This window comes from Crocuta crocuta, unplaced genomic scaffold (genome assembly GCF_008692635.1).
Source record: "Crocuta crocuta isolate KB4526 unplaced genomic scaffold, BGI_CrCroc_1.0 scaffold133, whole genome shotgun sequence".
NCBI lineage: Eukaryota > Metazoa > Chordata > Mammalia > Carnivora > Hyaenidae > Crocuta > Crocuta crocuta.
Window position 1 is genome coordinate 2,522,088 of NW_027529438.1, and position 15,946 is coordinate 2,538,033.

The 15,946-nt window shown below is 45.0% G+C and overlaps 1 protein-coding gene across 2 annotated transcripts; it reads right to left on the reverse strand.

Annotated features, from left to right (window-relative positions):
- Positions 1-8,540: 8,540 nt before the first annotated feature.
- On the reverse strand, positions 8,541-15,823 carry RGS4 (regulator of G protein signaling 4). 2 transcript variants are annotated; one of them, XM_077760046.1, is made up of 5 exons: positions 15,668-15,823; positions 12,797-12,901; positions 12,456-12,517; positions 11,714-11,880; positions 8,541-11,038 (listed from the first exon to the last, which is right to left on the reverse strand). In XM_077760046.1, exons 1-5 carry the CDS (start codon positions 15,709-15,711, stop codon positions 10,799-10,801), a joined length of 618 nt encoding a protein of 205 aa, XP_077616172.1. In that variant the 5' UTR covers positions 15,712-15,823; the 3' UTR covers positions 8,541-10,798. The 2 variants fall into 2 exon arrangements, with proteins under 2 accessions (XP_077616172.1, XP_077616173.1); XM_077760047.1 differs by lacking the exon at positions 11,714-11,880 and having other exon boundaries at positions 10,876-11,038.
- Between the last annotated feature and the right edge of the window lie 123 nt (positions 15,824-15,946).

Genomic DNA, 15,946 nt, shown 5'->3' on the forward strand with positions numbered 1-15,946 from the left:
TGCATGACTTAAGGAGAAGTAAACATCCAATTAAAATTATGTTCTCAGTGAAATTTTCTTGGAAGAATGAGAGTAAGATAAACACAATTTTAGACCAAAAAATTTATTTTTGTTAGAGTATAACTCTCACAGATTTTCCCTAAAGGCAATCTGAGGGCTTTACACTAAGTAGAAGGAAAATAAAAAATCCTGGTATGTGATATATATCGAAATTTCAATATACCGATATTGAAAACAATAATATTAAATTTTGGATATTTAAAAATACAAAATTAAAGTAACGGATAGCAATGCCATATAAACTGGGACAGAGATCACCGAAGTCAAAATAATCTAAAGTCTTTGAAATATCCAGGGAAGGGGTAAAATATTGATTACTGTTTGGCTTAGTTACGTTGCATGTTAAAGCATACAGATTAACCTAAAAACTAATTAGGACAGAAAATTTAACTTCTCAAATAATAAATGAGAAAATAATTAAAATGAGAAAAAATAACCAGGGAGAAAGTAGTGAGCCAAAAAACTCCCAAAAAAGTGGTAAAAATGAATCTAAACATATCAGCCAAAGAATCTATGCATACTCTACTAAAATATTTAAAAGAAAAATATTAACAATCAAGATATAAAAATTCTATTTAAACTATATTCTTAAAAAATCTATAGTCTATGGATAAGAAAAAGGTAAACTAAGAGGACATAAATAAATATTATGTTAACATTTTAATACTTTTGTATTACATTTCACATACAAAATTTATTTTTGTATAGAGTGTGAGAAAAACATCAAAAAATATTTTTAATTTTAATTTTTATAATGATATATACTTCACAGGTAGGCATGCATATTAAATGAGCCAGCATGGTTTATGTTTAATATGCTATGTTTAATTGTCATTATTAGTGTAAATTACTGAGCAAGAGGCCCTTTGCCCTCCTCTCTCAAGGGCTCCATGCAGAAAACTCTGCTTGTATAGCTTCTGGGTCCAGGTCATTCAGGGTGGGAGGTTGTTATTTAGTTCATTTTGCCAATGGGGAAACTAAGATACAGAGCGTGGTAGGAACTGACCTATTTGATACACAACCTCAGATTCCTGGTTTTGGTCTAGGTCTCTTAGGTCAGTGATTTCCAAACTGATCATTTATCAAGAGTGTTAAACATAGATTTTTGTAAGGTATCCATCTCCCAAACACCAGCTCTTTGGGGTTGGAGCCTGGAATCTGTCATTAATATAAAGCTTCCCCAATCTCTGCTTCCGACAAGTTTTCTTTGGCCCCAGATCAGTTATCTATAGCTGGGTAAAAGTTCACCCAAAACCGCCCTCAAATGTTAGAATCCCTTTATGAGAGAGCCATTCTGAGGTGGTTATTGAAAACAGTATGATTTGGGGGAACAGTCTTTTTGAGTCATTAAGACCCAAGGAGCTCTGAATTCAAACTGACCTTACCTTACCCGAGTTTGTTGCTTATTGGTGATGAGATCTTGGATGAATGAGTCAAGCGCACGCAACTCTAAATAGCTTTATTCATCTGCAAAATGCAAATAGGAGAAGAGTTGAGTGGGGTAACACACGGAAAGCACAAATCTTAGTGCTAAGTTAAACGTCAGCGCTCAATAAGTAAAAGCTATTATTATTACTGAAAAATATGTGTACACCTGTGTTTCTCAGCTGGTTAACTAACCTTGGCTCAGGTCATGAGCTCATGGTTACTGAGTTCAAGCCCCACATCAGGCTTGCTGTTTAGCATGGAGGTTGCTTCAGATCAGATCCTCAGTCTCCCTCTCTCTCTGCCACTCCCCCGCTCTGGCGTGTGCACTCTCTCTCTCTCTCTCTCAAAAATTAAAAAAAAAAATTATACATATATAATTAATATAATATATATAATAAGTGTGGACTTACACACTTACCTTTACTTATTCTCCCATTTGCTTTTATTTTCCCCTTTGCTCTGTATGGGTTTTCCTATTTCTACTTCAGATTATTCACTGGACTCAAATTTCCTATAGTATTTCATCCTGAAAAATAAATGGTGCCAGAAGCCTATTTTCAATGGTTATTTTTAGCGTTCAAGTCGTACAGTCCCCAACTTTTCGCCCCTCGGTGTGCTGAAGAGCTGTAAATCAGGGAACAACACTGGAGACAAGTGTGGACACTGCCCCACCTGCCATCTTTAATTATTCCACGGACTGAGTCCAGACATCAATGGGGATTTAGAAACTAAGGGGCACGTGTACAGCACTGGTCTAGATTTAGTCTGGTCTTAGAAGTCCTGACTCTCACTCCAATGACAAGACAATCTCATCTGTACAGAGGAGAAGGGTCTCAAGGAAACATGGAGTGCAGTGTTAGACCGTTGGAAGCCAGTCATTAAAATTTTATAAGAAATAGAAAAGACAAGCAAAAATAGGACCATATCGAGAAATAAGTGAGATTAGAAGAAGAAGCTTTCAGAAAAACATTTCTTTGAGGGAAGAGTGGTCAACTGATCCACTTTTTCTGGGTGATCAGCAAGTAGACAGAGTTCTAGGCTTGTGTGAGAGAAGGTAGCAAAGAGCATGGGATCTGGGGCCACATTTTTCTGGGTCCAACTCTTGGCTCTTCGGCTTATGAGCATGTGATCTTAGGCAAGACACTTGCCTTTCTGTGCCTCAGTTTATCATCTAGAAATGGAAAGTGATAAATTTTAGTGCCTCTTCACCATAGGCTTGTTACATGCAACAAATAAGTTGATACACATAGTTGTATTAGCAGATGGTGAACAATAAATGTTACCTATTTTCTGCTGTGGATATAAATGAGAAGGTTGGGAGCACTTGGGTGGCTCAGTCAGTTGAGTGTCTGACTTCAGCTCAGGTCATGATCACAGGATTGGTAAGTTCGAGCCCTGCATCGGGCTCACTGCTGTCTGCTTCAGATCCTCTGTCACCCTCTCTCTCTGTCCCTCCCATGCTCATGCTCTCTCTTTAATAAATAAATAAGCATATAAAAAATAAATGAGAAGACTGTATATGTAAAGGAGCACACTAATTTTAATTGCATGTAAAATCATATAAAATAAAAGTAAATTTTAACTGTATGTGCAGAGTAGATACAGAAACACACGGTCCACACTCTAGCAGCTTCTTTTTTGAAATCCTTTCTCTGTAAAGCAGCTCCAACCAGCTCCCTCTTACTCCGGTTGATTCCTAGCACAAGGCTGGGAGAAATATTCCTGCATTTTCCAAGGGAAATGGCAAGATTACAGTAGAGCCTGAGAAGATGGAGTCATGTAAACAATCAGTACACAGTAAGTGTTCGGGGAAATGGGAAGGGCCTGATGGATCACTTTCCTGTTTGCATCCAGGAGTATGTAAAACCGAAGGCAGTCACTCTGTCAACTTGAGTCACCTGCCGTGTATTAGGTTCATTACATGGTGCATGGGGTTCTCAAATCAAATGAGACATGGTCGGATGGTCGGTAACCTTGAGGAATCCCGGCAGCATAGTTTGGGAGCCACATTATAAGTCGGTGGTTATAAGACTCTGTGCTAGGAACAAGGAACGCATATCGAAGGGAATGCTTCATAACAGAGGCTTTTCACTGTGGATAGGTCTTGAGCTGAGTTTAAAACAAACAGTAGGAGTTAGCAAGATGAAGGAGAGGGATGAAAGGCTGGCTTAAAAAATGACAGAGGCAATTAACAACATGGCCCATCAGCTAGTGCAAATCGTCACAGTTGGATTAGAGGATGAATTATCAGAGATGAGGCCAGAAGGCTAGAGAGAGTTCAAAATCATACAGAGTCTCGAATACTAGCCTACTGAGTTGAGACCATGGCCGATTTTCAGCAGGAGAGTGGAGGGCAAATGTGCGTCTCGGAGCTGACTGGTGGTTTTGTGGAGAGAATCAGAGGGTATCAGACTGGTGGTGGAGAGACCAGAAGTAAGGCGAAGGCAATTGGCCCAGCCACGTAGGATGGCGACCTGGATGTAGGGCCTGTCATGGCCACGCCAGTGGAGAGGCAGGAGCAGGCTTTGAATTATTTCACCCAGAGGAATTCTGCACAGCTGGGCAACTCCTGGGTGTGTAGAGGGAGCAAGAAAGACTGAGGGTGATTCCGTAGTTTCTAGTAGTTTCAAAGGACCCCATGTAAGGGAAGGCATCTCCAAGATAGGAATTGGAAGAAGAATTGATCTGGAACTTGCAAATGCTCTAACAGTTGTCCTTTCTAATGCCCCAAAGTAGGAAATCATTAGCAACAAGGCAAAGGTAGCAGAAAGTACCAAGTCCTACAGAGGAAAGATGGGAAGAGGCATGGGAAGCAGAGAATACAGACATGGCGGTCAGAGAAGAAATGAGCGGGCCTTGTCTTTGACATGAAAGAGCTGGAATTCATTTTCCATCATTTGTGGTTGCTGTTGAGGGCATGTCTCAGGGCTGTACTGTCCTGGGAGAAGACAGTTACACAAAGCCCAGATGGATTGGTGGAATAATCTGGGAAATTTCAAGCAATCCTTCTAAAAAATCAACAAAACTCTTGCTTTATTTTCTTCAAAAGCAATGCCCCCACAGTCCACCCTGGAGAGTTGCTCTCAAGAGGTCACTACTGCTTAATTCCCACAGTCTAACTCAGAGCTAATTTGCACTTGACAGTGCCTTGACCAGACTCAGGTGGGGGGCAATTTCCTTTAACCTAGACGCTGAGGTCATCGCTGGCTTCCCTCCCAGAGGGGAGGTAGGAGCAATGTGATGGGGACCATGTCCCATATGCCTGTTTCCATCTGGGGTCCTGTCGGTGTGTGACCCCTATAGTGGCTGAACGACATCCAGTCCCTGTTCAATGTCACCCCAAAGCAGTGGAACCAAAAGAGAGTGGAGCCATTTTTACATCCTCTGTAATTCTTCCTTCAGGTTTTTGGGGTTTTTTCTTACGACTTGCTCTGGCTCTGGGAAATTTAGAGAGAGAAAGAGAAAATAGGAAAGTAATTCTTAGAGAGGAAGCTGACCTGGTATTTATCTCCCACTTCCCCAAACCCCTTTCCCTAATCCCAGAGAGAACTTCCACCTGCCCCAGCTCAGACAGGGTACAGGACATTCTGGGGCAGGAAACACCCAGACGCTAGCATGGGCGAGTGTTTGGCAATTCACCCTTCCTCACAACATGCATCTTATTATGGTGCACCTGGATGGCTCAGCCAGTTGGGCGTCCCACTTCGGCTCAGGTCATGATCTCACTGTTCGGGGGTTTGAGCCCCGCGTTGGGCTCTGTGCTGACAGCTCAGAGCCTGGAGCCTGTTTCAGATTCTGTATCTCCCTCTCTCTCTAACCCTCCCCTGCTCACACTGTCTCTCTCTCTCTCTCTCTCTCTCTCAGAAATAAATAAAACATTAAAAAAATTTTTAAAAACATGCATCTTATTTTTGTTTCTTCTGCTCAATTCATCATGTTCCTTCCTTTCACATTTTCTAGTTCTTCTAGCTTCCTTTTCTTTCCTTTTTCATCTTTTTACATCTTCTCCCCTTCACTTCCCTTTCTTCCAGTTAGTCTCCATACTTGTCGAGTCTTCTTCCTTCTCTTCACTCCTTTCCCCTTCTCCTTGACTAGAGTACTTAAATGTGTTTGCTCTGGAGGCAGACTGCTGGGTTTGAGCCATGCTCTGTCACTTCTTTGATGTATGATCTTGGGTACATTTCTGAACTTGCCTGTGTCACATTCTCTCCACCCGCAATGGAAAGATAATCATCATGTCTACCATGGAGTTTATGTCCAAGGGTGAGATTAGATCATGGAAAACACTCCATAGAGACTTGGCGATTAATAAGCATGCCATCAATGTAAGGTGCTACTATTATTAAGTTTTTGCTCTGCTTTGGAAACATAGTTCTCTCTCCAGGCAAGTTGACTTCCATCCATGTGCTTAAGAAATTCAGTCATTCTTGGCTTCAGCTCTGCCTTTATCATACTGGGTGCAAAATCTAAAAACTTGGTTACTCTTTCTAGGTGAACTCTTCCTCAGTCACCTCACTCAACTGTGCCTTGGTTCTATACAACAAAAAGGACAAAGCCTAGTATTTTCCTTTCTCTTGGCATTTTTCTGTGTGACATTTAGAAAGCAATGCCTATTAAAACAACATTTTCTTGAGGGGGGGTGGTGCCTGGGTGTCTCAGTTGGTCAAGTGTCCAACTCTTGGTTTCAGCTCAGGTCATGATCTCATGGTTCATGAGTTCAAACACCACATTAGGCTCTTTGCTGATTGCTATGGAGCCTGCTTGGGATTCTCTGTCTCCCTCACTCTCTCCCTCTCCCCCACTCACACTCTCTAGCTCCCTCGCAAAATAAATAAATAAACGTTTTTAAAAAACCAGTTTTAATGATGAACAATTTAGTGCCTGTCATACAGTCTACTGGCCTAAGCAAACTCATGTTTTGGAATCAGTCGCTGAACTCAGTGAATGGAGCCCTTTTGTTTTGATACTGCATGTTGGGGTGTTGGTGGGTCACATGAGCCAGTCTATTTGGCTGGCTTGCTCTACCGATTTTTTTGGTCCACGTGTTGGACCTAGGCCAATGGATAGTGAATCTTCCTGTGAAGGCAGCTCTTTAAATTTTTCTTTCTTCTTTCCTCTTTCCCCCTCTTTCATCCTCCTGTGATCTTATTTCTAACATCCAGGCACATAAGCAGGGAGTGCCAGAATGCAGCTTGGGGCACCTGGGTCAGGAAGTTTCTCCAAAGTCAAGTTTGCAAACTGCTGTCAACATAAAAGAGTCTCCCAGTCCACCCTTATGTGCCTGACCCCCACACAATGAAATAACAACCGCGTGGCGGAACTACAGGGTGAAATAGTGAATAGCATGGTCTCTACGTTTCTCAGGATAAGCTATGCTCTGTTACAGTAACCAACAGCCTCAAAACTAAATGACTCAAATCAGCAAAGCCCTTTCCTTGTTCATTTGATATTCTTTTTTTTTTTTTTTTAAGTTTAATTATTCAGTTTTGAGAGAGCGAGAGCGATAGGACAGAGAATCCCAAGCAGGCTCTGTGCAGTCAGTGCAGAGCCCGACGTGGGGCTCGAACTCACAAACTGTGAGCTCATGATCTGAGACAAAGGCAGATGCTCAACCAACGAAGCCACTCAGGTGCCCCTCATTTGATATTCTGAAGAGAATCAAGAGGTCCTTCATCTCACAGCTCTACAATCTGAAACATATAATCCCCACAGTTGCCAGAGAAGGAGAAGAGAGAGGTAGAAATGCATTTGGCCCTATGCCCAGCTCTGTGGGCTTGAAAGTGACCCTCTGTTCTTCATCCCTTGGCGTGTGGGTATTTGGTGAGTGCTTCGTGTCTCTGCCACAGTCTCTGGAGGCGAAGATGACTCAGTTCATATCTTCACTTTGCTCCTTGATGGCAGTGTGACCTTGACAGGGTACATAATTCTCTGAGCCTCCATTTCCGCCTCTGTAAAAGTTGGCGGGTGTTTAACAGAGGCAATGCCCGTGACTGGCATTGATCCCTTCGGGTTGGAGTGAGAATTAAATTTATTATCCATGCAAAGTGCTTAGGACAATATCTGGCACATAATAAGCAATAACGTGTTTTTTAAAACGTGTTCCGTGATCGCGGTCAGAAAGAGTTTGCACGCATGTGTTATTTATTTCACAGCTGACCATCAAGAAGAAAGAAAAGGATGAGCAAGGTAGAGACTAAAGGAAAGCACACCGCTCACATTTGCCAGTAGCGGTGACTTGAATTCCTCTGCCGTAGTTGGTAGATGGTGCTTGCTCCAAGAGCAGAGACCATGCCCTTGTGGTGAGTCTAACACATGTACGTGGGAGAGGTGAAAGGCAGCCCTGCGTGTCTTGAGGGGAGGCTGTAAAGCTTTCCTCTAAATATTTCTGAGACATTTGGATCCCTCTGTGTGTTTTTCTCAGGAGATGGTCCATAATTTTCATCAGATCCCTGAAAGGCTCTGTTCGTCAAAATAGTTTGAAATCTGTGGTCCCTAACACCTGTCAGCTGACGCTCGCAACAGGAAAGGTAGGATTCAGGAACCGGGGTGGGGGGGGGTGTCTCATGACATAATGGATATAGTACCCATGACCGTGAACGTGAACAGTCTATACCTCTTTTTGGGGGGAGAGAATCTGTAAGGGGAGAAGGAGGGCTTTTTGAGCAGTTTGGGCAGGAATCTGTCTCTTGGGGATCTACAACTCCCCTCCACCTTCTCAGTCTCCTCTACTCCCACCTTCTCTCATCGGGCAGGTTATTGAAGGCAGAAGGAGAGAAGCTCTGAAAGATGGACTCTTATCCCTGGAACAGTCACTGAGGACCTGGAGGCACACCACCAAGTCTCTTAGCAAAGCCTCGGGAGCCAAGAACGCCTCAGCTCCATGATGAGAGGCGGCGGGAACTGGAGAGGAGACAGCGTCTACTTTCTGCTCTCTTCTCCAGAGTTGGCCCGGGAGCGATCAGAGACTGGATCCGAGCCCTTTGCCACCATCACTCTACGTCCTGCTGTGTCTCATCATGTCTCTGTGGATCATTAATATGTTTACAAGCAGATAGTTTTGTCCGAAGTATTTATTTACCCTTGTCCGTTAAGCTGCGTGTGTTTCACTGGAAGCATCAGCTTTGAGGCCTTTAAAGCACATGATAAAAGCAGGCATGCACATGGGAGAATTCTGCCCACGAGCTGTGAGTGCGGAAGCTCAGCATGGTCAGCGGTGATAAAGTAAGAGGACAATACAATTGAAAAACACGCTTGGAAATAGTATTACATAAAATAATTTACTTCTCATTCAGAATGACCTTCCAGACCTATGTGTGAGAGAGCAGTCCAGGAGCACGGGTACAATCTGGAAGGCATGACAGTTATAACAGGGCAAGGTCCACAGAGTCACATGTTGGGGTCCTGGCGTCAACCAGAGACAAAATTGTGGGATGAGAGGGACAGTGACGAAGGACCCTGGGAGCACTGAGAGCGAGGACTGCCAGAGGGACAAAAAGGGCTCAGATGAGAAAACCTAGATCTCTGATTCAGTGAGATCTGCATATACACACTCTGGTGTCTTCAATCTGCGACCCGGCCTGTCGGCTTAAGAGCCACAAGGTGCTCGCGTGTGTCATGTATGCTGGAGGCGTCAGTGCACTGTGCATGCGGGCGCGTGTGTGCGCTTCGAAGGCTGTGGTTTTACAAGAATGAGAAGAAAATTACTTCCTGGCCATTCATGGATAATTCAGGTGATATCCTGCACCTCCATTTATAAAACAATACAGTAATAAAAACACTGTACAAAACATCATAAATAACATAAATGAGAAATTTTCAAGTATTTCGTGTGCCTTGAATAGTTCCAAACAGTAGTTCTAACAACTGATCTCCCCTTTCCCCCTCCCCTTTCCCTCTCATTCAGTCTGCAGAGCCTAGAAGCAGATACCTCCAGGCTCTGTTAGCCACGATATCTGCGAATGGAATGACCAAGATCCTGCTCTCAAAAGAGAAACTTACGAGGGCTTTTCTGTGTGTGCAAACAGGTTTCCCTTTATAAGATAAAATCCTTCCCTTGTTGCTGGTTTCCAGAGGTGCAGACACAGAGCCTGGACCCGTGGTGGGGAAACCACCAACCCCCCAGTGAAGAAAGGAGCCTCATCAGATGGCTGAAGTCCTCAGGAAAAAAACAAAATGAGGAGAGCATCTTGATCTGCAGAGGAAAAAAGAGTCGAGGATAAAACTATGAACTCTGGAGTTCTGTGCCCTCACTCACCCAGGATCATCCCCCACGTAGAGCTGGTGAGGCCCTACTCGCATCTCTTCCTTCCGTTCGAGCATCTTCTCTCCCAACTCTCTACCAACCCTGCCAACCATTATGCACTAAGCACCCAGGCAAAGAAGGGGAAGCCAGCAGCTTAGGGACTGCAAAGTGCCATTGGTAACAACCAGCCCGAGACAAAACTGCGGCAGGCGGGCCGAAGATTCTTTAGGTATTTGCCGCTTAGCATACTGTTCAATTTGGGAGGCTCTCCACGGTTAAACTACGCATCAAGTCCCTTGGCTGCTTCTCGGGCCAAGACCTATGGAGTTTTACAGAATCCACTTTGCCCAGATTGGCGTGCCTTTCTTGGCCTTCAGGGCGGCTGGCTCCGATTGCCTGTCTGATTGCAGGAATGAAAGGCCAGGGATCAGAACATGCATATAAGAATGTACACCCTCTCTAGTGGCGAGCACCTAGGGTCTTTCCTATCTCTTCTTGCAGAAGTATATATGTATATATTATATAGACACATATACATAGAATGTGCATGTATGTGTGTGTAAATATATGTATATATGTAAACGTGTGTATATGTATATATGTAAATATACTTACGTCTATACATATATTTACACACACGTATACACACAGTAGATCAACCTCATATACACACTTAGAGTTTAGAGAAAGTGCCAACAGAATGCAAGTGCTTGTGGATGTCACATGAAATGTACCAACCAACAAGCCTGAGGTCAAGCCGTTGGGAGGAGAGAACTCAGAGTCTTTGGGAAGCCACCCCTGCACGGCCATTATCTGGAGACTTGCTCACATGGGACCCTAAAGGAAATCTGGGAACACCAGACTGGAATGAGGTCGTGCCCTGACGGACACCGAAACACCAACGCTAAATCTACTTCGCACACGGGAGTGACTCACACATGGCAGGCAGCGTGAACACTAAGCTACAAGGCGGATAAAAGCCCTCGTTCCTAATACAGATCAATATTCGGCCTCGGGTTTTCCAGGCATTAAGTCTTGGGTATGTCGGCCTCCGGTGCCGTGGGACGGTCAGGCGCACTGGGGGACCAGGGAAGGGCAGTCTGCGGGCCTCTTGGCTCCCTTCTGCTTCTCCGAGCCGGTGCTGGAAGAGTTGGCCAAATCAAGATAGAATCGGGACTTGAGGAAGCGGCGATAGGAATCCTTCTCCATCAGGTTGAAAATCCTCTTCTGGGCCTCATCAAAGCAGGTTATCGTGGGTTCTAGCATGTTCCGGCTTGTCTCCTCCCTGGTGCAAGAATCCAGGTTGACCTGCAGGGTAAAGGCCGAGACATATTAGGCACGCTGCCCCTGCAGAGGACGGGAGGGCTGCTTGCATGAGTCAGAAGCGTGTGCCTTCCGCACCCCAGACATGGAAAACACAGATCATTTAGCTCCACCCTGGCACATGTGAGTGAGAGACTTTAAAAGGTTCATTTGCTTCTGGGTGGGGAGGGGGGTGTCTTCATTCTTTCTCACAGATTGGGAAGGCTTACCAAAAAACTTAAGAAGGGAGATCATCTAAGTCATCTGCATGAAAGAGCTTTTATCTTTTCTTTTTTTTTTAATTTTTTCTTATGTCTTTACTTGAGAGACAGAGACAGAGAGCGACTGGAGGAGGGGCAGAGAGAGAGGGAGATACAGAATCTGAAGCAAGCTCCGGGCTCTGATCTGGCTGTCAGCGCAGAGCCCAACGCAGAGCTCGAACCGATGGACTGTGAGATCATGACCTAAGCTGAAACCAGACACTTAACTGACTGAGCCACCCAGGCACCTCTGAAAGAGCTTTTTTCTTAATGATTTACTTGAGGGGGTCAAGATTGTAATAACCTCTTCCACGGTTCTATCTTTTCCTTTAACTCAGATGACTTAAAGATCCATGCCATTGAACACCACGTGTAGGAAATTGCACTAAGACCCAGAGAGTTCTCTGCCACGAAGACCTACCTCTTTAGTGGCCTGGACAGAGATGAATTCATTATAGATCTTTTTGGCCTTGGGACTTAGTTTAGAGGGCGATTTGATTTTCTTGTACTCTTCACAGCTAATCCAGAAGTCAATGTTCTCCTCGCTGTATTCAGACTTCAAGAAAGCTTTGAAAGCCGCCAGCCCACCTGAGATGGGGGAGAAAGGGCCACACTCATCATCACACTGGCCAACCAGCCTCCTGGACAGTATATTTCAGGGAAAGCCAACGTGCTTGAGAGAATAAAGCATGGATTCAAACAATCCCCTCTCTGCCCACTTTCTGGGGGTCACTTGGGGTCAGGTAACCCTATTCTGTTTGATACCTGCTGGATCCCAATTATACCTAGTGCTCTTTGCTCCAGGCATGAAGTCTCTTTTAAGAAAATGGTGTTTCTGAAATGCCCATGCAGCTACCAATTGCCAAAATAAGTTTGAGAAAGAGAAACTGAGGTCGATTTTGCAAGAAATCTCAGTATTTGGCATATCGTTTCCCTCTACCCTTTATCCATGTGGTGGGAGAGATGATTTGCCACACGGCTTCAATATGAACTTTTCATTGCGGATCATGACGCTCGAGGGCATGGTAAAATTTTAAACAGACTGATTCTCCTGAGTCTGGAAGTCAGAGGAAACCCAACCCTCACTGCAATTCCTATTAGATCAAATATATCCAGAGAGCTTCTATTCCCACCCTAACAGGGAAGAAAGCCGTCAGACTTACATTCATGGCTAATCAGGTTTTCCAGTGATTCAGCCCATTTTTTTACTTCCTCTTGGCTCACCCTAGAGATATTACAGAGAGAGAAAAAACAATAACTTTGAATGCTCTGATACAAAATTAGGGCCAGAAATTTAAGATCCCGAAAAAAATGCAGATATTTTATTTTCCATCTTGAGGATGTGATCTATTGTTGAGTAGGGCAGTCTTTCCATTAAATGCATGGAGATTTCAAATGCAAGTCTAGCCTAACCAGGAACATACCTTCTTTCTTTCCGCCTAGAACATTCCTGACATTAAAGAGTTCATACTCAATGGGTTTTCTCTGAGGCCTTTTCTCTTACCTCTGACAAACCACCACTTTGTCCTTCTTGCTGTGGGAGGAATTATGTTCGCAGGAATCAGATTTCTGCAGCAGGAAGCCTAGCCGATGTTTCATATCTTTTGCACTGCAAGGGACAAGAGGAGAAAGAATCATGCCAATTAGCTCTTTTATAAGATGCCCTAATGGCAGACCTCAAAGGGTCCAATTACTAAGGGAAGGGAGAGTGGTTTACTTAGGAGATGGGAGGGGAAGGTGGCGTGAACTCTCAGTTAAACAAGATCCCACTTCTGTTTCTTCCCCTTGACTCACTACAAACCCCGGGGCCCAGCCTGCTGTGTCTGCGACAGAGTTCTGACCCTCAGTCGGCCTCAGCAGCCTCTTCTATAAACCTGTCACACTGACCGATGGAACGCTTGGCGTCTCTGATAGAAACACGCTGAAAACGTGACTGCGCTTTAGGTAATTTGTGGGCACCGGAAAGCAGGCAGTAACTGTGACATGTGGCACGCTGCCTTCTGGAGGGGGGTCGCTGTTTGCACCTGCCTCAGGGGGACCTGCAGAAGCACTTGGGGAGGGGAAGGGCTGTGCAGCCCCAGTCTTGCCTGAGGTGGGCGGAGCAATCCGGGACCAGGCTGTACCGGGTGTGCAGCTCCGGCCTGGGAAGGAGGAGGCGTCAACCACAAACGCACTGGCGAAACCTGAGCTCCTTTGGGCTTGCTGCTAGAGCAATCCCCTGCTGAAGTGCTGCTGCTTCCTTCCTGTTTAATATCTACACTCTAAGAACATTTACACTATAAAGGGCATCCGAGGCTTCAAAACCATAAAGGGAAGCAAACAAGAGTCATCACTGCAGCTACTGATTGTTTAATTAGAGCCAGGCTTTCAGCTAATTGCCCCTGTTTAATAGGTGGCTAGGGGACAGCCAGAAGGCGAGGCGCATGACTTAGAAGGAAGAAGCTTTTAATAACTTTAAGCTCAACTTTCTCTCTCTGTTAATTATTCTTTTGCTTGGATCCCTTTTATTATAAAAGCCAGGAAATGATGTTTAAAGAGAAATGTCATTTTAAAAGAAGTGAGCGGCTAGGTGCTCCTACTGAGAGGGAGAGAAACAAAGTCACAAGGATAAAAAGCCATTTTCCGAAGGCTTCTGCTAGACCAGTGGCTTCTCTATGCACGTTTCCCCCAGGAAGTTTGAATTCCATTATGTTCTTGGAGCACACCCCCACCCCAAAGTGGTACTTCTCTTCCTTACACGACTGTCTTCCCTCCTCTGTTTCTCCAATTGGTCAGGGGATGCAAAAATCCTCCTTAATGATACCAATATATAAATAATCCTGAAAGCTCATGTGATTCTAAGATCGAAACACATTGGGATTCGGCCAAAATAGAACTCATTTACTTTTCTGTGTGTCGATCAGGCTGAGATGTGAGTTACTGAGCGATGCAATAAAGCGTTGGAAGTAGACCCAGCAAGTATGTGACATCTGTCCTTCTAACACAGAAAAATCAGCATGGCTTCAGAGGTCACCGGAGTCAGGAAGCCGGATTTGATGTGCACGCTGCCCCACACAGCCTATGTGACCTTGAGCAGTCCATGCCCTTCTGCAGTCCCAGGCACTGATGTTAGGGTGAAGCATTGGACGCAGCTGACCAGCAAGGAGAGGCGAGGGCCGTTCACCTTGCTGATATAGAGGTTACCACCCCAGCTGAGCCTCACAGCTCGTTGGGCAGACAAGTGCAATCTTTCATCTGTCCCCCCAAATCCTTCCCAGAGCATCACTCTTTCCTAATGATCCTGTATTTTGTGAGGGTGATTTTACAGCTGAGCAAACTGAAGCTCGATGCAGTTTGCTCCGTTCAGCTCAGGACAGGGATGGTGGAGGTCAAGGGCACTCATTCCCTAGGTGCTTCATTTTAAAAGCAGCCACGAAAGCATCTTTTAAAAAAGAATATTCTTTCATGCTTCTGAATGCTTGAAAGGTAAACTCCTTAGAAGTGCACGGAAGACTGTGCTTTCTGGGCTACTTCTATGGTGCACCTACAGACTTAATTTCTACCTTTAACTGTAAGATTAAATAATGTAATATGCACTAGTTCTGTCTTTTTCTTCAGCTGGCTGAGACATAAGCCTTCTCTGAAAGCATTTATTTATACCCTTTTAAAAGCCAAAGGCATACATATGAAGTAGCTTTACTATTTTTTTTTTTTCAAATCAAGAGACAGTACATTGACAAAATGATGTCTATAGGATGAGATCTTCTACAGAACCCTTAACTGACTTGTTAGGATCAATCCTTCCCATCCACCACTCACGTAAGGCATTTCAGGAACTAGGGGGAAGGCGCAGCGAGAGGAGGGGGCCCCAGTACTGGAACTGGTACTGTTTCGTCACACTTGCTTCTAAGAACGTACGGAGTGAAAGATACTGCAGCACCACACAGAAAGCACAGTGTGCCGGTGATGGAGCCAAACCTCATTCTGGGGTATCTTTCCCTGAACAAGACCTACCCCCCCCACCCCCCACCGCCAATCGGGAACGCTCAGAGCCATGATTCCACAGACCCCAGGGATGCTCAAGTAACAACAGCAATCATAGACCACTGCACTGAGTCCGAAAACCTCTGATCACTTCTTCATTCAAACTAGCTTGGTGAGAGGATCGGGATGGTTCTCAAAACCGAGGTCCATATAAAACAGCACACGGGTGCCAACATCTGGTGCGCACTCCTCCAGTCACAGGGTCTAGCTGGTCCTGGAAGAAGGCCAGCAAGTCGCGGCTCTCCTGACCACACTGTTTCCGATTCCAAAGAACGAGGTCAGTAGTACATGTAGGTAACTAAGCAAGTGTCTCTGAAAGTGTAACGTGGTGAGTGGCTGAAAATGACCTTACCTCCTCAAGCAAGAAGCCGGGAGACCTGCAAGTCCTTTGCACATCTTGTTCGGTGTGAGATTCGCAAGCTGGGGAGGAAAGGCGGCAGGCAGGAGGCGCTGCGGCTTCTGTTTTGAGCTCCCCGGGACCTCCTCCCGCAGACGATGCTGTCAGAATCTTGCGAGCTGCTTGCGAGCCTGCAGGGGTCCAATTTATAGACCAGCCGACGCCGCCCGGCCAATCAGACGGCAGCTCTGAAACCGCCCCCGCCTCCGCGCCGCTCAGCCAATCAGACGGCAG

What these genes read in the sequence shown, in the direction of transcription:
- RGS4 (XM_077760046.1), bottom strand. Translation starts at nt 15,711, where the DNA reads ATGTGCAAAGGACTTGCAGGTCTCCCGGCTTCTTGCTTGAGGAG. An exon ending in AAAGTGGTGGTTTGTCAGAG is followed by an intron (nt 12,518 to 12,796) that starts GTAAGAGAAAAG and finishes TAATATCTCTAG; the next exon opens with GGTGAGCCAAGAGGAAGTAA. An exon ending in AAACCTGATTAGCCATGAAT is followed by an intron (nt 11,881 to 12,455) that starts GTAAGTCTGACG and finishes CCCCCATCTCAG; the next exon opens with GTGGGCTGGCGGCTTTCAAA.